At 44.7% G+C, this 25,254-nt stretch overlaps 1 protein-coding gene across 7 annotated transcripts in view; it reads right to left on the bottom strand.

Moving 5' to 3' along the window:
• Nucleotides 1-25,254, bottom strand: part of IGLON5 (IgLON family member 5) — a 637,667-nt gene that overhangs the window by 348,244 nt on the left and 264,169 nt on the right. For all 7 annotated transcript variants that reach the window (XM_033964041.1, XM_033964043.1, XM_033964038.1 and 4 more), the window contains one exon: nt 10,295-10,373. In XM_033964041.1, coding sequence (XP_033819932.1) covers nt 10,295-10,373 — 79 coding nt within the window. The remainder of the gene's footprint in view (nt 1-10,294; nt 10,374-25,254) is intronic.

Genomic DNA, 25,254 nt, shown 5'->3' with positions numbered 1-25,254 from the left:
AATTAGCTAGCGGCTCTGCACGGGCTGGAGTGAAAGCAGGTTGCTCCTAACCATACAAGCCATCTGTAAACCTAGATACTATTCAGATACAGTAGACATGTTGCTGTTTCTGGAGGGCTCACAAATACAAAATAAAAGTTAAAATGGGATTTGAACCAGAGTTCTTTGGTGCATAGTCCACTGCATGGACCACTAGGCTGGTCCTCTACATTGGATGGGCTTCTGTTCATTTTCAAACAATGTTGCTATACAGATATCCATATTCCTTGTTTTTCTTGTTTGTAAAATGGATGTTCATGCTAGACATTTCTAGCATATAGATATCAATCTCAAGTATTTTTGAACAGGAAATCTTGATGTATTTCCTGTTCAAAAATACAAACGAGATGGACATCTATTTGGACATTTTGACTTGGACGTCCCTATGATGACTTGAACGCTCTTTCATAAATGCCCCTCCACATGTCTTTATAAATTAGGCCCCTCTTTTGCCTTGCCGGCCCATTGACTCCCTGACTCCACGGCATCTTTGCCTTTCTTGTTTTGATCCCTTATGAAGGGGCTGTTTGCTCAGCTAGGTTGGACCATGGCTGAACACAGGAATTCCATGTGCTAATCATTTATGAACATTGGAATGGACTTGGCATCTACAACCTGCAAATTCAGCTAAGTGATTGAACTGATTTTCAGCTTTACTGCCGTCGGGTCTGCAGGTGTGGCTCAAGTGGGGTCTTGTATTCTTTGTGGGAGCTATACTTTTTGTCACAATTTTTGACGTTAAAGTTTTTCACTGTATTAATTTATAACACTATTTACACATGGTGAGCTGCCCTATGATAGTGTGCGACTGGCCCCTGTAGTGGTGCCGGCTCTATGGTATCAAAAGCATTAGAACAGCTCCTTGGAGCAGGTCTTCAGAGCTCACCTACTCACACTAAGGGTGCTCCTTCACTATTTAATTATTTAAATATTAAATGTTATACTCATTAATGATTCCCAAGGCAAGCCCTTCCCAATTTTATCATTGTATTTTAAAAATTAAGCACCAAATAGGTACTTTTTTAAAATAAAGTACCATAAGCTTCTATATTTGGGTTTGAATTCTCCTTCTTAAAAAAAACCCAAATAACAGATCATGGCGTATAGAGTAAAAACATACAACTGAACTACTCAGTTCTGTTGTCTCCTAAAATTAACATCAGGGATACCTAAGTACAGAACTGGGAATACTACATAATGGTTTAGACCCTAACATAATGGTTTAGACCCCTAACTGCTGTCAACAGATATTTACACACAAAATTTGGATACTAGCCCTAAAAGAAAATGAATTATGAAATCAATACTGGATATCCACAACTTACAGGACTACTAAACAAGATAATGCAGAAGTTTCCAGACCAGATAGGTCTCATCAGAAGGTCACATTTGAAAAAGGGATCAATATGTGGTCTGACATGCTCATAACATGCACAGCATCACTGCTGGATAATTATATTTTCAATAAAAGGCATCGCAGCCTGCAAAGAATCCCTTGTACTCTAGGACCAACAAGATGCGCTAAAAATCTACTGAGAAAGATGTCAAGGGGAGAGATGGAAAAGTGCAGGGACTGGCACAGGAGCTTATGCACTTTATTATTTTCTGTTCAGTGCATGCATTCCCAGCAGTGATCAGAGAAGCCTGGACATCCTGAATTTATTTATTTATCAAAGCAGTACTGGGTTATCGGTGGGTGAGTCTGGAAGGGTGGGGGGGGGGTAGTTAGGGGTAGCTTAGAATCTCTTCCTGCTTACCTAGTTGAATGAGCAGGTTCACATCTTGTATGTGTGAGCCACTGCACTTGTAACTAGTCTCCCTGTTAGTCTAGTAACCAGCTCATCATGTAGAGACACTTTGAAGATATGCTTGTTTCCCTACTTATCTGCTATCTGCACACTTTGCTCTTTGCAGCAGTGTATTGAATAAACTTCAAGCTTGCAAACCAAATTTTCTTTTATGGTATTGTGCCAAGTGTTTTATTTACATTTTAATATGGGGAAGTGGCAGGAAAAAAACCAACAGATCAATAACCCCCAGCATCCTTCATTCCTAGAGCTGAGGTGCTGCTACTGTTGATAAGGCTGAAAAGCTGAGATGTGTGTCAGTACTGCCTGCTCCTTTATTGCTGATGAGAGGCACTCTGTGGGATTCACTTCATGTGACAGTGTGTGTAGGTCACTTCCCAGACAATAGGCTTCAAGGCGGGCCTAGTGGCATAAGCAATCAAGGATTCATTTTTGCTAGACTAATAAGCATCCAGGAAATCAACAAAACATTCATCTTTTCTCTTTCCTTCTTGTCCTTAGGGCTTCTAGCTCATTCAAACCATGACTTGGATTTGGTACCCAGATTCTTCATACCTGGGGCCTTTTTATAGGGTTACCATATTTGTGAAGACAAAAAAGAGGGCACGTGGCCACACCTCAGCCCTACCCCTGACCATGCCAACAGTTCCGCCCCAGTCCACTCTTAGCTTCGTCTCTCCCCTAGGCGGTTGCCTGCTGTGTGCAGTCAGGGCCATAGCAAGCTAAATTGCACCCCATCCTTTCTTGCACCGTCCCCACCCTCTTCCCTAAGATATATCAGACTTTCAGTTGTGAGTTTTGTACTTTATTCAAAATTAAAAATACAATCAATTTTTCTATCTTTCTAATCATGTTGGTCTCAGTCTCTGCTTTCCTCTGTATTCTCTTAACTCTTGTACCAGGATTTTGTATTCATTTGTCATTTTCTCTCTCCTCTTGTCTGCTTCATCTCCTCTACTACACCCATCTCTAACATTGAATTTTTCCTCTCGGTGTTCTTTAGTTTATTTTTATGCCTCTCTTCATTCATTCTTACTCTATAATCTTCAATTTCCCTCTTTTTACTGTCTTCCTACAGCTTTCTATGTCTTGTCTCTCACACCACACTTCTCATTTACCTTCCTCTTATTCCCCAGTCTTTCACGAACTCTACCCTCTATCCCCTTTCATCCAGCATGTCCTTCTTTCTCTCTCCCCATGTCCTCATCACCTCATGCTTAGATTACTGCTACTCGTTACTCTCAGGTCTTCTGCTCTGCCATCTTTCTCCTCTTCAATCTGTCCAGAATTCAGTTGCCTGACTCATATTCCGTGAGAGCCGCTATACTCACATTACTTCTCTCCTAAAGTCACTTCAATGGCTTCCCACCAGTTTCAAACTACTCTTACTGACTTACAAATGTATTCAATCAGCTGCCCCTCACTATCTTTCTTCACTTATCTCCCCCTATGCACGTCCCCTATGAGCTCCGCTCAGCTGATAAGTCCCTCCTATCTATGTCCTTCTCCAACTCTGCCAACTCCAGACTCCAGCCCTTCTATCTTCCTGCATCGTATGCCTGGACTAGGGTTACCAGATTTTCCATAGCGAAAATCCGGACTCAAGACCCTGCCTCCAACCCCCCCTCCCCCAACCTGTTAGCTTGTAAGAAAGGCATTTGTGCATGCGCTGGTGTGACGGGATGATGTCACGTGCATGCTGTCCTGACGTCACTGCTAGCAGGAAGCTTTTCAAAATCTGGACAAAGTGCCGGGGTTTGAAAAGCCATCCAAACCCCCAAACATGTCCTTGAAAAGGAGGACATGACCAGGGAAATCCTAACGTCTGGTATCCCTAGCCTGGAACAAACTGCCTGAATCCCTAAGGTATGCTCCGTCACTGGCAGTGTTCAAGTCCAAGTTAAAATCTCACCTCTTCGAAGAGCTTTCAACTCCTAACTCCTCTCACTTTGGATTCTGCATCTACAAACCCCCCTTGTCCCTCCATATAGCCCCCAAAGCAGCAACAGCAGCAGTCCTGACCAGACAACCCCCCTCTGTCCCTCCATACAGCCCCTGAAGCAGCAGCCAGTCAGCAGAGGCAGCGCTGTAAACAGGCTGCTCACGGCCAGTCTTTGCAGGGCCTTTCTTCTGCTGCATCACTTCCGACAGGGCAGAGGAGAGGCCCTGCTGGAGATGGCTGCAAGCAGCCTGTTTACAGCGCTGCCTCTCCTGACCGGCTGCCACTGCTGCTTTGGGTAAGTGAGGGGTTCCAGGAGGCCAGATCCGCATGCAAAAGGGAGGTGCACCAGAAGTGTATGTGGGGTGAGGGTCTAGCAAGTCCAGCAGGGTAAAGAGTAGGGGAGGGGAGTTGGATGGATGTTGGACCCTGAAGTGAGGGGGAGAGAAGGGAAAGGAGACAAATCAAAATTACTTTTAGAGTAACTCAGCAACCAGAAAGCATGAATGTTAATATTGTATTAGCAATTTAGCATGGACTGCTCCTACCTGCTGTCCTCTCCTCCGTGGCTCCCACTCCAGGCTACTGCTGGCTGATTCAGAGAAAAAGTTTTCAAATCGATTTGATTTGGCCTATTGAATTGATTTTTCAATTCGCTTTTTTGCCCAATTGGGCAATTTTTTAAAAATGGCCTGGCGGGTTTACTTTTGTAGCCTCTTCACCTACCCCCCTTTGCCCTCTCGAACCCCATGCCGGTGCTGTGGTGTAAACAAAACAAAAAATACTTTTCCTCTCTCTGTTAGGTCCTAGTTCATGCTAGCTAACACCAGCTCAAGCAGGATACACATTTCAAATCTGACATATTGTAATCACAAAATAGAAAATAAAATTATTTTTTCTACCTTTTGTTATCTGGTCATCTTATTATTCAAATCAGGTTGATCCCAGGATCTGGTTTCTGTTTGTCTTCTGTTATTTCGCTCACCAGAGTCTCCTGCCCATCTGACATTTTCTTTTTTCCCCATGCTCACCATTCAGCTTTCATCTCTATACCTTCCCATCCACTGCCATATCTCACTGTCTACAATCTCAACTTTCCTTTCTCTCCTCCCCTGTACTCCAAAGTTTGCTTCTTTGTGTCATGGTATTGGCAGTGACTCTCACATGCTGCTTGCTGCTAACCCAGAAGTCTCCCCTCCACTAAGAAGAGACTTCCTGGTCAGCGGCAGGCAGAGTGTGAGAAATGCTGCTGATACCACTACACGGTAAGATCAGGCTGCTCCCAGCCTGCCCGCCAGGGCTTCCCTCTGCATGTCATCAGTAATGTCATCAGTGACGTGGCAGAGGGAAGGCCCCAGCGAGCAGGCTTGGAGCAGCCTGTTCACCACTGCTTTTAGGAGGCCCAAAAAATGAGAGAGGGGGGATCAATCGGTGGGTCATGCCCCACCACAGACAGCCGCCCTTCATCGCTGCCACCACTGCCCTCCATTGCTTCCACAGCGCCCCTTAAATGCTGAAACCCGGACAAATGAGGGCAAATAAAAAAGCCACCCAGACGCCCGATAGACCGCCGAAAGGAGGACATATCCAGGGAAATCCGGACATCTAGTAACCCTACCTTTTTAAGTTCATTGTATGCAGTGGTACACTGCAACTGAAGGTTGGGGGGGGGGGCAGGGGACATAAAGCAGGTGCTAACATTTAGTTGTCTAATGGTTAGTGCAATGGGTTAAGAACCTGGAAAACTGGGTTTAATTCTCACTGCAGTTCCTTGTGACTCTGGACAACTCACTTAACCCTCCATTGCCCTTGAGACTTTGAGCGCAATAGAGAAATACGTAGAAATATAGAAAAATGAAGGCAGATAAAAGACCATATGGCCTATCAAATCTGCCCAACCATGCTATCCACTATCCCCTTCTCTCCCTTAGAGATCCAACATACTTGTCCCAAACTTTCTTGAATTCAGATACACTCTTTATCTCCATCACCTCTACCGGGAGGCCGTTCCAAGCATTCATCACTATTTCCATGAAAAGTATTTTCTGAGGTTACTTCTAACCTATGTTACTTCTAACCTTCATCCTATGTCTTCTCATTCAAGAGCTTTCTCTCAATTGTAAGAGACTTGTCTCATGTGTATTTAAGCCATGTAGGTATTCAAACTATCATATCTCCTCTCGCTTATCTCCTGGATGGGTCACCCTGCATTTTATTCTACCTTTTTAACTTTTCCCTTTAAGCATGCCAATTCCCACACATAACTTTAGGCACCAGACTTACGTGTACTGAAACCTGAGGTAAATGCTGCCACCCGTGTTAGGCACGTTGAGGCTGCATTCTACAATTCTGCGTGGGATGACATGCTCATGGCCATGCCCCCTTTACAGTTACACGTTAGTAGAGTTAGCCTTCAAGCCTTATAGAATAGCAGGCAGCCATATGTGCATGCAAATTTTAATGAATGCCAATTAACATCAATAATTGTTAGCAGTAGCACAAAATTATCGATGTTAATTGGCTTGTTAATTACTGTATATACTCAAATACCGTATATGGAAAAATTATGTTACCTGTTAATTTTCTTTCCTTTAGAAGCAGCAGATGAATCCAGAGACCAGTGGGATAGCACATATCGACCAGCAGGTGGAGATAGAGTAACTGATTAACAAGTGGTCCTATAGGTTGGCATTCCTCCTGTATATCCAGTATCGCTCCTTGCCCAAGCATCCGTAACTAGGAAATATTGAGCTTCTAAAATAACTTCTTTCCAGCAACCAATTGCAATGGGTAAAATACAGAATACAACTACCAACAATAACAAAACCGAACCGCGCAACAAAGAAACGGACAGATCATCTGGAGAAAGGGTGGGGCTCTGGATTCATCTGCTGCTTCTAAAGGAAAGAAAATTAACAGGTAAGAACATAATCAGTTTAGTGGCCGCAGCAGGGAACCCATCCCCCCCATGAAGACAACTAGCAGGAGGGAAGCCCGATCCCTCCTGCCGGAACCCCCAACCCCAAATGTCTGTGGCAGGAGTGTCCTATTCCTCTTGCCACCAGTTCCCCCCTCCTGAGACAACCTCCAGCAGGAGGGATGCCTAGTCACTCCTGCTGGAATCCCACCCCCCACCCCCACCTCCCAGACATTTCCTGGCAGGAAAGATGCCCAGTCCATTCACTTAGGTCCTAGATTCCCTTTTCTGCTTTTGTTTTCTTTTTTATAACTGTCTTCCCAGGATCACCTATTTTACATTTTGTCCAGAATCTGTCCCCTCCCCCTCCCATCTCTAGCCTGAGCTTCTCTCCTCTGTGTTCCTTCTATTCCCCTGTTTCTATCATCCCTCTGTCAGAATCACCCCTTTTCAAGAATATCCCTGTGTCTAGCTGTCCTTTTATGCCCCTGCCTCAATTCTCTCTCCCCATCAAGCAATCTTCTCCATGTTTGTCCCTCTCTGTGCCCAGCATTACTTCAGTGTCCCTCTATTTACACTCAGTCCCCGTCTAGAATCTCTTCTCTATGTTATGTTCTTCTTGATGTGTTGGAGCCAGCATCTCTCCTTTACCTCATCATCTGCATCTCTCACTCATCCCTCTTTCTCATGCCTGTACCCCCTCCCGGTCAGCATCTCTGACATCCCTGGATCCCCCCAGCCAGCTGTATACCCCCACAGCATCTCTCTCATCCCTGCACACCCTAGTATCTCATCATTGTATCCTCCACCCCCCAGCCAGCCAGCCTCTCTCTCATCCTTGTACACCCCAGCAAACTGTACAACCCCTCAGTCAGCATCTCATCCCTGTACCCCCCCCCCAGCCAGCTGCATACCCTCCTGACAGCATGTCATCCCTGTACTCCCCACCCCCAGACAGCATCTCTCTCATTCCTGTCTCCTTCCAGCCAACATTTCTTACACTCTTTCCTATCCCTCCTGAGCCAGAATTTATCATCCCATCACTCCCCAGCCAGCTTCTCCTACCATTTCTCCGTGAAGTGATGCTGATTTCACTGGTAAACTGCTACCGGCTCTGCAGGTTTCCCTCCAGCCCACGTTGCAGCTAAATACATTACACACTCAGTCTTCTGCTCTAGACTGCATGTGATCTTCCGATGACCAATCAGCAGCCATGCTGTTCCTGCCGCCACACCAGTCCGGTCTTTACCCAACGAGTGGTGGATACCTGGAATGCGCTTCCAGAGGGAGTAATAGGGCAGGGTACAGTACAGGGGTTTAAGAAAGGATTGGACAATTTCCTGCTGGAAAAGGGGATAGAGGGGTATAAATAGAGGATTACTGCACAGGTCCTGGACCTGTTGGGCCGCCGCGTGAGCGGACTGCTGGGCATGATGGACCTCAGGTCTGACACAGCAGAGGCATTGCTTATGTTCTTATGTTCTTATGAATTTTCATTGGTTCAGCTGGGGCACAATGGACCAATCACAAATGACCTCAGAGTTCCTAAGATCATTTGTGATTGGCCTGTTGTGCTGCAGCAGAACCAATGAAAAAAAAATGCCCATTATTGAAAAAAATTAGCCTAAAAATCCGCCATCCACCCAAGCCCTTTATTTCTCGCCGAGGGGCATAAAAAGTAGCCCAATTGGACGGGAAAACCGCCCAACTGGCAACACTGCTGGGGACTGAGAGAGCCTGTGCTACTGCAAATTGATGTTATTCTCTATTTTTCTGTCTGCAATTGGAAGATACACAGAGAATGATGCTGGGATCTACCTTGCTCACTGTCTGGGCCACATGACCTCATGCTCCATCAACAGCCCTTTGAGGTCTCCCAGGGCTGTCTTCTGCAGACACTAGAATAAGCCAGTGCCACTGGGAAAAGTAGGTCCATTTGAGAGAGGTAATACTCCTGTCAGGAAGACAGGGACAGCAGTCTTTGATTTGAACAAAACCTTATCCAAGCAAGGAGGGTGAATGCTCTCTGCTCTGTACACCCATTAACCTTTCAAACCCCTTCTCATTCACATTTCACCTCAGCAAGAATCCTGGAGCAAGACACTTTTTAAGAGGAAAAAAATATTTAAAATTAAATAAGTGTATTACCCTCGATGGAGACTGCCCCAACTTTGTTGGTTGGGCTGAGAACTTTTCAGTGGCCCCTCGTAGATTTAGAGTTGCAGGTTCTCTACCAAAAATAAAACAAAACCCCAAACAACCTCAACAAACCCATAGGAATGTGTACAAGGCAAATGTTTTTCGTTTGTTTTCATTTATTCATTGTGCTTGTTCTGTTTTCCAGATTTTTGGACATATTTTGGTTTATTTCACACATAATTCATATACATTTTAATGTGCATTAAAACTTTTTAAGGCACACTTTTAATTTTTATGCATGTTAATTCAGGTATTGTACTTTGTATTTTGTAAAGCACACTAACAAACTGAATATGTGCTAATGAATACGCAGCCCTAGAACCCGAAAAAGACAGAAAAGCTCCAAGTGCAAAGAAGCACTAGGGGTAAAAACAGAATAGGTCAAATAGTCACTCTAAACAGAAAGAGAGTGCAGTAATAGTCTTTTGCTGATCCAGTGATGGTTTTCCCAGCTGCTTCCTGGGGCTTGTAGCTCTATTATTTTGATTTTTTGGAGGTTGAGGGATGGGATATGTAGTAAATTTCCCAGAATCAGAATCTCTAGTCTACCTCCCTGCTAACAGGAGATATTTATCCAGATCTTTGTATACATTACATTACATTACATTAGGGATTTCTATTCCACCTGTGCCTTGAAGGTTTGATTAGGCGGTATAAGAAATTCTAAAATAAACTTGAAACTTAAAGATTTGTACAGAATTGGGAGGAGATATAGAAAACCAGGTTTAATCTTAAATCTTACAAGATATAGAGTTATGATAAGTCAACAGAATACATTGGGATGGGAGTCAGTACTGAGACATTATTATGTTGATTCCATGTTTTGTGTTTATAGTTAATGTATAAATTATTCACTTTTGAATTTTGTTCTGCTGTATTTTGTTTTAGTAAGTTATACTGCTTTCAGATATTGATATACATATTGTAAAATACCTTGAACTTCAAATGAGGTCAAATCAGCATATATATGCTATTATTAAGTTAAGCCTCATTAAAATAAGGCCTAGATTAATATTCTATGATGACACTGGTGGGGGAGTAGGGAATACATGGGTTTAGAGCTCTGGTTTGTCTACAGCTGGTGGTTTTAACCCAGTCCTCAAAACATACCTAGCCAGTCAGGTTTTCAAGATTGCCATAATGAATATGCAAGAGATAAATTTATAGTCATTGCCTCCACTGCATGTAAATCTATCTCATGAATAATCATTATAGGTATCCTGAAACCCTGACTGGCAGAATGTGTCCCAAGAACTCGGCTGAAAATCCCTGATCTACAGTAAGGCTGAGGTAGGCAAAAAGCAGGGCTAGATCAGCTTGTTTGGGTAGATTCTAGGTTCAGTGGTGGGAAACAAGGATGAAACTGGGAAAGCAGATGGGATATTAACTCACCTGAGTGTGACGTTATCTCCTTGGCACACAGTATAATTATCTGCAGCTAGGTTGAACTCAGTGCCCTGTACAAGGATTCCTGGTGGAAACAGAGAAAGAGAGAGAGAGCAAAAGATGAGGATCATTCAGGAGACTAGAATCAGTATCAAAGATCCCCCTCAGGAGGGGAAAGGAAATTGCAATAGATCTTAAGTACAATTCAATACTGCAAGGGGTCCTTAGGAATTAAAAACCACTTGATTAAACTGGGATCTCTAGATTGCTTCTATGTGGTTTTCTACTTGTTTTCTAGATAAATCAAAGCCTATTCCATCCGGAGCTATGGTGTCATCAGCCTTCATTCCCAACTGCCTGAGAAGAGTTTGTCCCTCTTACTCTCCCCCCCCCCCCCAACCACATGTAACCCAGAGTTCCAATGACTGCGTCTCAGCAGGAATGCACTCTTTCAAGGTTAAGCAATCAGGGTCCTCGAGAGCCACAACCCAGTCGGATTTTCAAGATTTCCACAATGAATGTGTGTGAGATTGATTTGCATACATAAGAACATAAGAATTGCCGCTGCTGGGTCAGACCAGTGGTACATACAATGGATTGTGGTCAGTGGTGTAGTAAGGGAGGTTAGTGCCTGGGGCGGTGGCGCCCAGCATCGCTGAGCGCCCCCCCATCACTCTCCACACCACTTCAGTGCCCCTCGTGTACCTCTTGAAATGTTCACTAGCACAAGAAGCATCGTCCACCTGCTGCTCGCGCCAGCGTTGGCTCCCTTCTGATGTCACATCCTGGTCCCACAACCAGGAAGTGATGTCAGAAGGGAGCTGACATCAGCGCGAGCAGCAAATGGAAGATGCTGCTTGTACTGGTGAACATTTAAAGATGTACACGGGGGGGTGGACAGGAGGAGAGGCACCAGCACCCCTGTGAAGATGATGCCCAGGGCAGTCCATGGGGGGGTGTGGACAGGAGTAGAGGCACCAGCACCCCTGTGAAGATGATGCCCAGGGCAGTCCACCCCCACCCCCACTCCCTTACTATACTACTGGTTGTGGCCCTCAAAGATTGTTATTGCCCCCCCTTCCTTTCGCCTAGCCAACCAATATCCCCCTAAATCTATAAATGACACCTAAAATTAGGAACACAGTTGCATAACCAGTTATATTTATACAATAGAGTCAGTTATGCAGGTAGCATAATTATCAAATTGGCACAAAATTGACACTTAATTGGAGATAAGTACCAATGATCAATAGTAACAAGCACTGCAAAGGGGATATTAATGTGGTAGGGGAATAAGTGCATCAGGGATGGTCCAGCTAAGCTTGTGTGTACTTTGGGATTCAGTAAATAGCACCTGAAAACTGGTATTCATTGCAAGGGTGCTGATTTCAGTGCCAGGACTTATGCCTACTGAAACCAAGTTCAATTCCAATCTGAGCGCACGTCCCGTATATTCTATAACACTGTGTATAAATTTAAGGAAAGCTCTGATCCGCCCATGCATCTCTCATGGCCACATTGGCACTGATTGGCTCATTAGCTAATTTAGTGGGGCACACATCTTGGATTGGGGTGCACATCTTTTGGGCACCATATATAAAATCTAGGAGTTTATAGAATAGGTGCTTTTATGCATGCAACTCTTGCTTTTAGGTGTCACCATTTACATCAGCCTAAAGCTTGGTGCATAACTGCGGACCTCCATGAGTATTCTTTAACAGATATAGTGAACAGCTCTGCCATCCTATATAATAAAAGGCTAACTCGCGCATGCGCATTCCTATCCACGTGCTTCCATGATCAGTAGTTCCGTGGCCGCAGGAATGCGCATGCGCGGACCCCAGGCTGGACATCCTGCTCTCCTGTTACCAGCGTTACAACGGCCGCACAAAGTTTTTCGCGGTGGCGGCTCCTCAATCTCGGCAGTCGGGGAAGGCAGCCGCTGCTCCCGGAATCCACTGTTGTTGCCGTTGCTGCCACCGCCTCCTCCCCGTCCTGGGTCCGCAGCGTGGGGAGCGGGGCAGCAACGGATGCAGCAGTAGTGGCGGCTCAGGGGGGTGGTGATAGCGGCGACGCCGGTGGCGGTTCCCCCCGCGCAGGGAGTCTCTGGGTAGGTTCAGGGCGGCTGTATTTGGCTGTTTGTCGGACCCCCTATTACTTGCGCTTAGAGGACCGGCAGGAGAGTGGCGGTTGCGGTGGTGGTTTCACAATGTCGGCGCCAGCAGTTTGTCCACTGTTGGAGGTTTCTTAAGGTCCTCTTGCTGGGAGGGAGACATAAGAGAGTTACCGAGGGCTGGGAGGGGAGAGAAGTGATCTGCCTCGGGTGATTCAGCCAGCAGCAGCGTTTACAATTTGCTGCTATTACCGGCTTCAGGCCTTCTTCTCTGGCGGGTTCTGTCTTCATGAAAACAGGAAGTAGGCAGGACCCGCCAGAGAGGAAGACCTGAAGCCGGCAACAGCAATGAATTGTGAATGCTGCTGCTGCTGCTGCTGCCAAGAGGAAAGGGAGCAGAGGGGGAGAGAATGGCTTGGAGGGAAGAAGAGATGGCAGGGCATGGAGGGAAGGAGGAAGGTATGCCAGACCAAGGGAAAAGGAAGGGGGAAAGGAAGGAGGAGATGCCATATGGAACAGATAGAGAGAGAACAGACAATGGATGGAAAGAGAAGAGAGGGCAGTGAATGGAAGGGGCAAGACAGAGGGTGAATAGTAGATGGAATGGTTAGAGAGAGGGAGACAGACACTGAATGGAAGTGTGGGGGACACGGGAAGCAGACGTTGGAAGGAAGTGGAGAGGAGAAAGAAAAAAGGTCACATGCAGGATTGAGGGAAGAGCATAGAGTTAGAAATAAAGATAGACAGACAGGGGGCCAGGGACAGACAGACAGAAAGAATGACAGACAGACAGAGAGCGTCCAAGGAGAAAGAGACAAATAATTTAAAAAAACCCCAGACATACAGACATCTACTCTAGCATCCGTTAATGGAGAGAGAATCAGGGAGGAACTGGAGGGGGAGAGGGAAAAGGGGCTGCTTTCTAGCACCCGTTAATGTAACGGGCTTAAAGACTAGTTATAGAATACTAGCTTAGCACCCAGAACTTTTGGCGCCTTAGTGCCATTTATAGAACTGTTTGCCAGGTTGCACTGTCACATGATGACTGAGACTTCTTCTCTCCTGCCCTAAGTATTTCTCTCCGCAGCATCTCTTTGCTGAGCTGGACCTTCTCTTCTCTTCTCAGCTCTCTGGTAAGAAAACAAGAAGACAGCCAGTCTACTAGCTCCAAGGTGGCAAATAGAAAAGAAGCAGACCATCAATGTATTCCCAGGATACAACAAATGCCCGAAGTGGCTCTGTTTTGACAAGGCTGATTTGAAAAGTTTGGTAAAAAAGAAAAAAAAGCAGCAAAGTTAAACAATGTAGTCTCCATCGAGAGCTATACATTTAGTCCAACGAGTTTCCAGTTTTTTCGTATCATAGGAAAATAGCTTCCAAAAAAACCCCCAAAACCCTGGAAACTCGCTGGACTAAGGGCTCCTTTTACAAAGGTGCATTAGGGCTTTAACGTGTGGAATAGCGCGCACTGAATTGCCGCACGCGCTATACCTTAATGCCAGTGTTAAGTTGGCGTTAGTTCTAGAAGTGTAGCGTGGGTTTAATGTGCGCTAAAATCCTGCGTGCGCTAAAAACGCTAGCGTAGCTTAGTAAAAGGAGCCCTAAGGGTATAGCTCTTGATGGAAACTACATTGTTTAACTTGCTTTTTAACCAAACTTTTCAAACCACCCTCATATATAATCTGCTTCTTTTTTACTTGCCCTCTGCAATGCCATCAAGGTTCAAAATACCTTGCGCTCACCAGACTTCTTTACAATAAGCTTTCAAATAAGAATCCAGATGTAAAACCTTACTCAGAAGTATAGCTTCTCTACAGCAGGCACAATCTTTTACCATGATATGGAAAAGCGTTTGGAGGGGAGCTGTTAAGAACACTGCCGTGTGAGAGATGCATTAAACAAGAAACCTAATTAAGGCATAATGGGCTTTAAAGTTTCTCCCTTCCATGGCCTCAAACTTTCTGCATTAATGTGCATAATTACTCATGCAGGGCTAGGGCTGCCCAGGAGGGGAATGAGACTGGAATGATATTTATCGCAGCTGTAAGTGGGTTTTCTAGTGCTCTGTTACCCGGCACTGGATGAGACTGCAATGCACAACGATGGACAACTCTAGACTGCTCAGAAGAACAGCTTGCTTTTTCTATTTTTTGTCTTATTCCCAGATTTTGTGTTCAAAAGTGTTTTATTTTCACACATTTTGTTGGGACAGGGAAGGGGAGCACCTATTATAAGGATTGCACTTTATGTTTTTCAGATTCTGTTTTCCTGAACACTTATTCAGCTCTCCATGATGCATTTGTGCTTTGCAAGTGTTTGTAAATGCCTAAATAAGATAGTAATGAAGATCCGATCTTCATCTGTCCATACTGTACTCATGTTTTGCATGTATCAGAATTCTGCTGAAGGCCTACTCCAGTCTTTGTGCTGTATTTACCCTTTAGATCATTGGTCTTCATTCATTTTTAAGCTGGGCCCACCTTGGATTCTAATGAGCAGACGGAGATCTGCCAAATATCTTCCTATGTGGAGCCACTACACTGCTGACTAGTGTGTCTCAATGACATCCATTCCCACAGCCCACCTTCAAACTTCATTAGGGTGTACCCTCAACGGTTGGGAGCTTTTCCAAATGCATTCTCTTTTTGTATATTGAGATATGCCTTATCCTTCAAGCATGTTCTCCTCTCCATCTAAATTTCCCTTTCTGTCCTGAGCTTGGGTAGAGAGGCAGAGAAGCAGTAAAAAAACCAACAACAACCCACAAAGACAATGAGGGCCGCCAAAGAGGTCTCTAGGGGTTGCCATTGGCCCCTGGGCTTTGCATTGAAGAACACTGCTTTAGATAAGTCAATGCAATCCTTGAATGAAGTTGTGCTGAAGGTCTACATTTCAGCTGTCTGTGCTGTATTCATGCTTTACTTGTATCACTGTGACTCTTGTGAAGGTCTGTTCTTCAGCTGTCTGTGCAGTATTCATGCTTTAACTGTATCATTGTGATGTCTGTATGGAATTTTAATGAAGATTGTTCATTGGTATGTCGCATAATTGTACATGAACTGAACATCTGTCCAGCATCTGTCCAACCCTTTCAATGCAGAAAAAAAAGAAAAGATGAATAATCTCATCATATAGTGTATGGTTCTTCCCACATTCTAAACATAAAAGTTTTTCTTTTCAGACAGTATTATAATCACCAAAATTAGCATAAGTGCTAAACTATATGCAGTGGAAGCTAATGGGAGAATTGCTACATGGATATTCAGAACAGGTGAGTTCCACTCCATTTGGCAAATGGTTTGCAAATGCTTTGCAATCACGTCACAAACACTGTTATGGTTGCTGCAATGACTGGCCTACAGTAAGATGGGGAGGCAGGGGCAGCTCAAGGCAATCTGCTGCCTGAGGCAAGGGATGAGCTGGCACCCCATCCCCACCCGAGCATCCAAAATAGGGGTGGGGCAAGGGCTGCCCTAACTATTAGGCAAGACTGCCCTCTTGCCAGCACCCCCCACCCCCAGAACCCCGAACCGGTAGGAGAGATCCTAAGCCCTCCTGCCGGAAGGCAATCCACCCCCCCCCCCCAACACCACCTGTGAATACCAGCAGGAGGGACCCCAAGCCCTCCTGCTGAAGATGAACCCCGAACCCCCCTCAAATACGGGCAGGAGGGATCCCAGGCCCTCCTGCCCACGGCGCACCCCTGAACACCCCCCGAATGGCCCTCCCAAACCCACGAACGCCCCTCCTAACTTACCTAACTTATCTGAATGTTGGCCGGCCAGACAGGTCTCAAGTCTGGCCGACTGGCAGGCCTGCCATCCTCAGAATGGCAGGTCTAGGGCCTGATTGGCGCATGTGCCCAAGGCCCCGTCCATAGAAGAGGCCTTAGGCGCCTGGGCCAACCGGAATTGGCCCAGTTGCCTTAGGACTCGAGCATGAGTCGATGGCACGTAACAACAACAATATTGTGTAAAATATAAAGATAGCAGATATAAATTTGACAAAAAAAAAACACCTGAGAAATAGCAATCATCACTGGGTGAGCCTTGGGGTGGGGCTTTAATCCTGCTCTCTTTCAAATGTTGCTTCTCCTACAGATTCTCCTCATGACCTTGGCTATGTCATTGCACACTGCAAACATAAGGGCTATTTACTAAGCTGTGTTATGACAATTAACATGTTACTTGGCAACAACATGCATTATTTGCCAATAATACAGCTTAAGGTAGGATGTTTGGGGGGGTTAAACCGCAAAAGCTGCAATACTCATGGAAAGTTAATAAAATCTTTAGAATGCTATTAACTCCTCCTTCCCCCAGTGGCCTGCTAAAATTCCACATAGACAACAAAAGGGGGACAGGGCATTTAAAAATTACACCTCTCTACTCTTGAATCTTTTTTTTAAAATCTTTATTAATTTTCAAGACTAATACAAAGTACCATGAAGTATATACAAACATCAATAATCAACATAAGCACTTAAAATCCATAAATAACATTACAGAAGAAAAATATCCCTCCCCTTTCTTCCAACAATTCAATCAAGGAATAAACCAAAAAGATAGAAACATAGAATATGATGGCAGAAAAGGGCCATCGGCCCAACAAGTCTGCCCACTCTAAGAACCTTCCCTCCTAAGCACTTCCTCGAAGTGAACCCACATGCTTTTTTCTTAAAATCGAGCACATTGCTTGCCTCATTTACCTGAAGTGGATGATTATTCCAACGATCAACCACCCTTTCGGTAAAGAAATACTTCCTAGTGTCACCATGAAATCTCCCACCCTTGATTTTTAACGAATGCCCTCTTGTTGCCGTAGGTACTGTAAGGAAAAAGATGTCTTCTTCTACCTCAATACGGCCAGTAACATATTTGAACGTCTCTATCATGTCTCCCCTCTCTGCGTTCCTCGAGAGAGTATAGCTGCAACTTACTCAGACGTTCTTCATATGGGAGATTCTTGAGGCCTGAGACCATCCTAATGGCCATTCGCTGAACTGACTCCATTCTCAGCACATCCTTTTGATAATGTGGCCTCCAAAAATGAACACAATATTCCAGATGAGGTCTTACCATGGACCTGTACAATGGCATTATAACTTCGGGCTTCTGGCTGACAAAACTTCTACGGATGCAACCCAGCATTTGTCTAGCCTTGCATGATGCTTTCTCTACTTGATTGGCAGTCTTCATATCTTCACTGATAATTACTCCTAGGTCCCGTTCTGCAACAGTTCTTGCTAAGGTCTCACCATTCAGGGTGTAAGTTCTGCGTGGATTTCCGCTGCCAAGGTGAATAACCTTACACTTTTTGGCATTAAAACTCAGTTGCCAAGTTGCGGTCCATTGTTCTAGTAAGTGAGATCCTGCGTCATAGTGTCTGGCACGATACTTTTGCCCACTATGTTGCACAGTTTAGCGTCATCGGCAAATAATGCAATTTTACCTCGAAGTCCCTGAGGCAGGTCCCGTACAAAGATGTTAAATAGGATTGGACCCAAGACTGAGCCCTGGGGCACTCCACTGATCACTTCCGATGATTCAGAGTGAGTACCATTGACCACCACCCTCTGCAGTCTACCACTGAGCCAGTCGTTAACCCACGCAGTCAATGTTTCTCCTAGTCCCAATGAACTCATCTTGTTCAATAACCTGCGGTGTGGGACACTATCAAAAGCCTTACTGAAGTCCAAATACACGACATCTAGCTTTTTTGTTACCCAGTCAAAGAAGCTGATTAGATTGGATTGGCAGGACCTTCCCTTTGTAAATCCATGCTGGAGGGGATCCCTCAGCCTCTCGTTGCTCAGGATCGTATCTAATTTGTGATTAATCAACGTTTCCATAAGTTTACATACTATTGATGTGAGACTTACCGGTCTGTAATTTGCAGTCTCCGACTTGCATCCGTTTTTGTGGAGCGGAATGATGTTAGCTGTTTTCCAGTCCAATGGGACTCTTCTCGTGCTTAGGGAAAGATTGAAGAGCGCAGCTAACGGCTCCGCCAGGACATCTCTTAATTCCCTAAGCACTCTGGGATGCAGCTTATCCGGTCCCATGGCTTTGTTCACTTTGAGCTTTGATAGTTCTTGGTAGACGCTGCTGGCGGTAAATTCAAAGTTCAGGAATGGGTCTTCTGAGCTCTCCCTTGTCTGCAGCTGTGAACCGAATCTCAATACCTCACAGGTAAAGGCTGAGCAGAAGTATTTATTGAGTAGTTCGGCTTTATCAGAGTCCAATTCTACAAAGTTAACGTCGGGTTTCCTTAGGAGCACTATCCCGTCTGTGTTCCTTTTTCTGTCACTAACATACCTGAAAAAGGATTTGTCCCCTTTTTTAATATTCTTAGCTAGATTTTCTTCCATCCGGAGTTGGCATCTCTAACTGCTGTTGTAACATTTCTGGATTTCACCAGATAGGCTTTGTGATTGTTGTGATTGTTTGTAGGCTACAAATGCTCTCTTCTTCTGTTTTACGAGTTCCGAGATCTCTTCGGAGAACCATTGGGGTTTATTATTTTTCCGTCGTTTGCTCACTGTCTTAATATAGAGGTTGGTTGCTTCTTGTAGGGTAGATTTCAGAGCTAACCACAGTACCTCCACACTATCTGTTGTGTCCTGTTTTTGCAGTGCCTCATAGACAAAATCTCCCAAGCTCTTGAAGTTAGTGCCCTTAAAATTAAGGACCTTTGTGGATGTGTTTGACTTAGTGAAACCCTTTCTGAGGTGAAACCATACCATGTTGTGGTCACTGGATGCCAACGCATCACCCACCAAAACCTCTGTGACACTTCTGTGATATCCCCCCACCCACCCCATCCTGGATATATATAAAAATAAACAGTAAATTAAATAAAAACAATTAAGTTGAATTAACAAGAACATAAGAATTGCCGCTGCTGGGTCAGACCAGTGGTCCATCGCGCCCAGCAGTTCGCTCACGTGGCGGCCCCCAGGTCGAAGACCTGTGCCCTAACCGAGACCAGCCCTACCTGCGTTCGTTCCGGTTCAGCAGGAACTTGTCCAACCTTGCCTTGAATCCCTGGAGCGTGTTTTCTCTTATAACAGATTCCAGGAGAGCATTCCAGTTCTCCATCACTCTCTGGGTGATGAAGAATTTCCTTACGTTGGTACGGAATCTATCCCCTTATAACTTCAGAGAGTGCCCTCTCGTTCTCTCTACCTTGGAGAGGGTGAATAACCTGTTTTTATCCACTAAGTCTATTCCCTTCATTATCTTGAATGTTTCGATCATGTCTCCTCTCAGTCTCCTCTTTTCAAGGGAGAACAGGCCCAGCTTCTCTAATCTCTCACTGTACGGCAACTCCTCCAACCCTTAACCATTTTAGTCGCTCTTCTCTGGACCCTTTCGAGTAGTACCATGTCCTTCTTCATGTATGGCGACCAGTGCTGGACGCAGTATTCCAGGTGAGGGCATATCATAGCCTGTTACAGCGGCATGAGAACCCTCTCCGATCTGTTCATGATCCCCTTCTTAATCATTCCTAGCATTCTGTTTGCCCTTTTTGCTGCCGCTGCGCATTGTGCAGACGGTTTCATTGACTTGTCGACCAGTACTCCTAGATCTCTTTCCTGGGGGGTCTCTCCTAGTACTACCCCGGACATCTTGTATTCATGTGTGGGATTTTTGATACCAACATGCATTACCTTACACTTATTCACGTTGAACCTCATTTGCCATGTCGCTGCCCATTTCTCGAGCGTGGTTATGTCACGTTGCAGATCTTCACAATCCCCCTGCGTCTTCACTACTCTGTATAACTTCGTATCGTCTGCATATTTAATCACCTCACTCGTCATACCCATTTCCAGATCGTTTATGAATATGTTGAAGAGCACAGGTCCAAGTACCAAGCCCTGTGGCACCCCACTGGTGATGTTCTTCCAGTCTGAGTATTGTCCATTTACCCCCACTCTCTGTTTCCTATCTGCTAGCCAATTTTTAATCCACGTGAGTATTTCACCCTCTATTCCATGGCTCTCAATTTTTCGAAGTAGTCGTTCGTGCGGAACCTTGTCGAACACCTTCTGAAAATCCAGATATACAATGTCAACTGAATCACCCTTGTCTATCTGCCTGTTTGCTCCCTCGAAGAAGTGCAGCAAGTTCGTCAAGCAAGATCGCCCTTTGCTGAAGCCATGCTGACTGGTCCTCATCAGTTTGTGTCTGACAAGGTGATCTATGATGTGGTCTTTTATCAGCACCTCTACCATCTTTACCGGTACTGAAGTCAGACTCACTGGTCTGTAGTTTCCCAGATCTCCTCTCGAACCTTTTTTGAAGATTGGCATAACATTTGCCACCTTCCAATCTTCCGGAATCCTTCCCGATCTAATCGACAGATTGGCTATTAGTTGAAGCAGTTCAGCTATAGTCCCTTTCAGTTCCTTAATGACCCTCAGATGGATGCCATCCGGTCCTGGGGATTTGTTGCTCATAAGCCTATCAATCTGCCTGCATACTTCTTCTAGACTGACCGTCAACCTTGTCAGTTTCCTGTCTTCGCCTCCAGCGTATAGCCTTTTGGATTCCGGTATGTTGTGTATGTCCTCTTTGGTAAATACAGACGCAAAAAATGTGCTCAGTTTATCAGCGATGGCTTTGTCCTCCTTTAGCACTCCCCTTATTCCATTTTCATCCAATGGTCCCACCGCTACCTTTGCGGGTCGCTTCCCCTTAATGTATCGAAAGAAAGGCTTGAAGTTTTTCACCTCCTTGGCTATTTTTTCCTCGTAGTCTCTTTTGGCCCCTTTTACTGCTTTATGGCACTTGCGTTGATGCTGTTTGTGCTTTATCCAGTTTGCATCCGTTTTTGACCTTTTCCATTCCTTAAACAAAGTCTACTTGTCTCTGATCGCTTCGTTCACCGGCCCCCATTTAAATACGTTGCAGACTGCTTTGAAGAGGAGATCAGACGAAGGCAGACACGAGTGAAGAGCAGCAGCAGCAGCAGCAGCAGTAGTGGCAGTGGTTCATGCCGGCGGGCCAAATTGAGTATAAAGTTGAAAATGTCTGGCTGGCCAATTTTTAACTCACCACGGGCCAGATTTGTCCCACGAGCCAGAGTTTGACATATCTGCTCTAGATATTTGTCAATGAAAAGGTCTGACAACTTTTTATTTTGGGCAGGTGTTTCAGGGCTGATCTTATCACAGCTATTTTAGATCAGTGGTTACCTTGTTTGTGTCAGATATCTTTGTGTATTTCTTACCCATCTTTGTTTGTAGGTTTAGTTTAATGAATAATTTGTAACCTAGGCTTCCTTATGTTTTATTCTTCCTCTTTCTTGTTTCTATTACATCTCCCCCTCCCTTTTACAAAACTGTGGAAGCCTTTTACAAAACTTTTTACAAAGCAGTTTTTAGCGCAGGCTTGGACGCTGAATGCGCTGCTCCCAACACTCATAGGAACTCTATGAGTGTCGGGAGCAGCACAGAGCATTCAGCGAGCCTGCCTGCACTAAAAACTGTTTCCATGGCTTTGTAAAAAGTATGTGTGTGTGTGGGGGAGGGGGGAGGGTAATCATAAACCACTTTGATATGTGCTAGGTTATTGCAGTATTTGCTAAGCCAAGCTCCTTGAACTGTTCTGAAATGATTACAGTATTTATGTGTTTGTTTCTTGATTGTGTCCTTCATTTTTATAGTATTTTTATATTATGTGTGTTTGGTTGTAACCCACTTTGGATAAAGGCGGGATATAAATAAACATATCAAATAAAGATTGTTTTGAAACTTGAAAAAAAAAAAAATTACCACAGGATTCACTAACCTGCAGCACTGAGATAGTGTAGGTTAGTGAATCCCAGGCAGAACTCTTTTATTGTGAGTTACTAAACAGAGCCGTTATATTGTCCTCTGGGGACAAGTAATGCCGGTAACTGTGGAAACTGAATATAACTCACCTAGAGCAGTGTTCTTCAACCTTTTTACACCTATGGACCGGCGGGGGAAAAAAAATTATTTTGTGGACCGGCAAACTACTAGGACTGAAATTTAAAAACCCCGTTTCCGCGAGCTCGGTCCTCGCAAACCATCTGATCCCATCCGCACAAGCCTCAGTTATGATTTTATACTGAATGCATTTTATTAAAGTATAAAAAGAAACAATATTCTGTACAATTATCATTTTATAAATACAAATAATACAGAGCAAGGATCAACAAAACCCCTGTCTTCCCTCCCCTTCACATATATCCCCTCTACTATCAAGAAAACTGAATAAGCCAAATTATTACAGAATGCTACACAGAAATATCATGCTAACAGAATACTGCAGTCACACATAGCAGGAATAGGGTTAGGGGAGTGCAACTAGGGCAACTGCTCCCCTGGTCAGAGAGAGCCCTAAGCCACTGCCTGGACTTTGCAGTCCCCAGTTATGTCTAACACCAGCTCTAGCAGGTTATATATTTCAAATCTGATATATTCTAATCACAAAATAGAAATAAAATTATTTGTTTCTACCTTTTGTTGTCTCTGGTTTCTGCTTTCATCTTCTTTTCACTCTCTTCCTTACAGCGTCTGCCCTCTCTGTCTCTTCAATCCAGCATCTGCCCCTTCCATCTACTGTCTGACCTCTCCCCCTTCCATATGGTATTTGTCTTCTTTCTATGCCCCACTCCCCTTTCCATCCAGCCTATACCCCTCTCTCTTTTTTACACGATTCATTCCAGCTTCACTGCTCTCTTCATTTTTATCTCTCCTACACCAGATCTAGCATCTTTGTCCCTCTCAATTTCTCTGCTGATCCCCCTTCCCATCTCATTCTTATCTCTCCCCTTCCCCTCCTCTAATCTCCCTGCAAGCCGTTTCCTTCCTTTTTTCTTCTCCCTTCCCTCCTCCCCCTGTCCAGCAGTAACTCTCTTCCTTTTCCTTTCCCTCCTCCCCTCCCAGCAGCATCTCTCCTTCTCCGTCTCCCTCTCCAGGTCCAGTAGCAGCTGTCCCTTTTTTTTTCACTATGCCCAGCAGCTTTCTCCCCTCCCAGCAACTCTCCTTACTTGCCAGTGCTGCGATTCAGTAAGGCAGCCTCGGGTCCTTTGTTGGGTCGCACCGCCTCTGAGGAAAGCGGAAGTTACATCATCAGAGGCGGCCCAACTCAGCAAAAGCTCCAAGGCTTCCTTCCTGAATCGCTGCGCTTGTAAGGAGAGCCGCTGGGAGGGAAGAAAGCACAGTCTGAGGCTCCCCATTATCTCTCCGGTCCTGCGCAACTACAGCTCCTCGATCTTGCCGGTCCTGCGCGGACCGGCAAGAAATTGAAGATGTTGATCTCGCCCGTCCTGCGCAGACCAGCAGGAATTTTCTGCGAACTGGCACCGGTCCACGGACCGGCGGTTGAAGAACTGTGACCTAGAGCTTGGCTTTGGAAAAGGAGTAATAACATCCAACTATGGGGTTGTTTCATTTTAGTCTTCACCATTTGCAAACAGTATTCAGTTAAACAAAGCATACACAGTTCAGACCCCCTCCCGTCAATTTACCCATCCCCCCTAATTTTTTAAAAAAACATTTCCCTCTCCGCTGGTTGCTCCCATCCTCAACTTACTCGATCCAAAACAGCTAGAACAATCCCCAGTTCTTCCTGCCCTGCCAGCCTCATATTTCTAAATGGCACCAGCCTTGGGACAGCTGGCACCATTTCAAGTTCCTGATGGAACTCTCCATAATTTGGAAGAGTAGCCTAATGATTAGTGCACTGGACTGTGATCCTGGAGAATTCCCACTGCAGCTCCTTCTGATTAAGTCACTTAAGAACATAAGAATTGCCATACTGGGACAGTGGCCACCCTAGGTCCCAAGTACTTAGCCAGATCCCAAGTACTAAAACAGATTTCATACTGCTTATCCTAGGAATAAGCAGTGGATTTCCCTAAGGCTTCTCAATAATGGCCTATGTACTTCTCTTTTAGGAAATTATTCAAACCTTTTTTAAACTCCACTAAGCTAATTGATTTCACAACATTCTCCGGCAACAAATTCCACATTGTGTGAAGAAATATATTCTCTGGTTTGTTTAAAATCTGCTACTTACCATATTTTTCGGTCTATAAGATGCACCTGACCATAAGATGCACCTATGTGTAGAGGAGGAAAAAATAAGAAAAAAAAAATTGGTTCAGAATTTTTTTTTCTTGTTTTTCCCTACTCTACACTTAGGTGCGTCTGGTGCTGGGAAGCTCGAAGCCTGCAGCCCCCCAGTACAATCGATTAACATCTACCCTTTCAACTCCACTCATTATTTTAAAGATCTCTATCATATTACCCCTGAGCTGTCTCTTCTCCAAGCTGAAGAGCTCTAGCTGCTTTAGCCTTTCCTCATAGGGACCTCGTTCCCATCCCTTTTATCACTTGTCATCCTTTATACCTTTCCTAATTCCACTATATCTTTTTTGAGATATGGTGACCAGAACTGCACGCAGTATTCGAGGTGCAGCCATACCATACAGCAATACAATAATATTATGACCTTTTCCATTCCTTTCCTGATAATTCCTAGTATTCTATTTTCTTTCTTAGCTGTCGCTGCATATTGAGCTGAGGCAAGATCAGACTTGTCCACACACTCATTTTCTAAGTGGTCAGTTACAGATGTGAAAGCTGGACATTATGGAAACAAGACAGAAAGAAGATTGGCTCATTTGAGCATTTGTGCTGGAGAAGGATTTTAGGCATGCCATGGACTGCCAGAACTAGCAAATCAATTCTGGAAGAGATCAAACTGGAAATGTCACTTAAAGCCCAGATAATGAAATTATGATGGTCTTATTTTAATCACGCCATCAGAAGAGAGAGATGAGATCACTGGAGAGAAGGACATCATGCTTTGGA

This window comes from Geotrypetes seraphini, chromosome 11, assembly GCF_902459505.1.
Source record: "Geotrypetes seraphini chromosome 11, aGeoSer1.1, whole genome shotgun sequence".
Classification (NCBI taxonomy): Eukaryota; Metazoa; Chordata; class Amphibia; order Gymnophiona; family Dermophiidae; genus Geotrypetes; species Geotrypetes seraphini.
The sequence above is the reverse complement of the archived record's forward strand: the minus strand, read 5'-3'. Positions and strand labels throughout refer to the sequence as shown.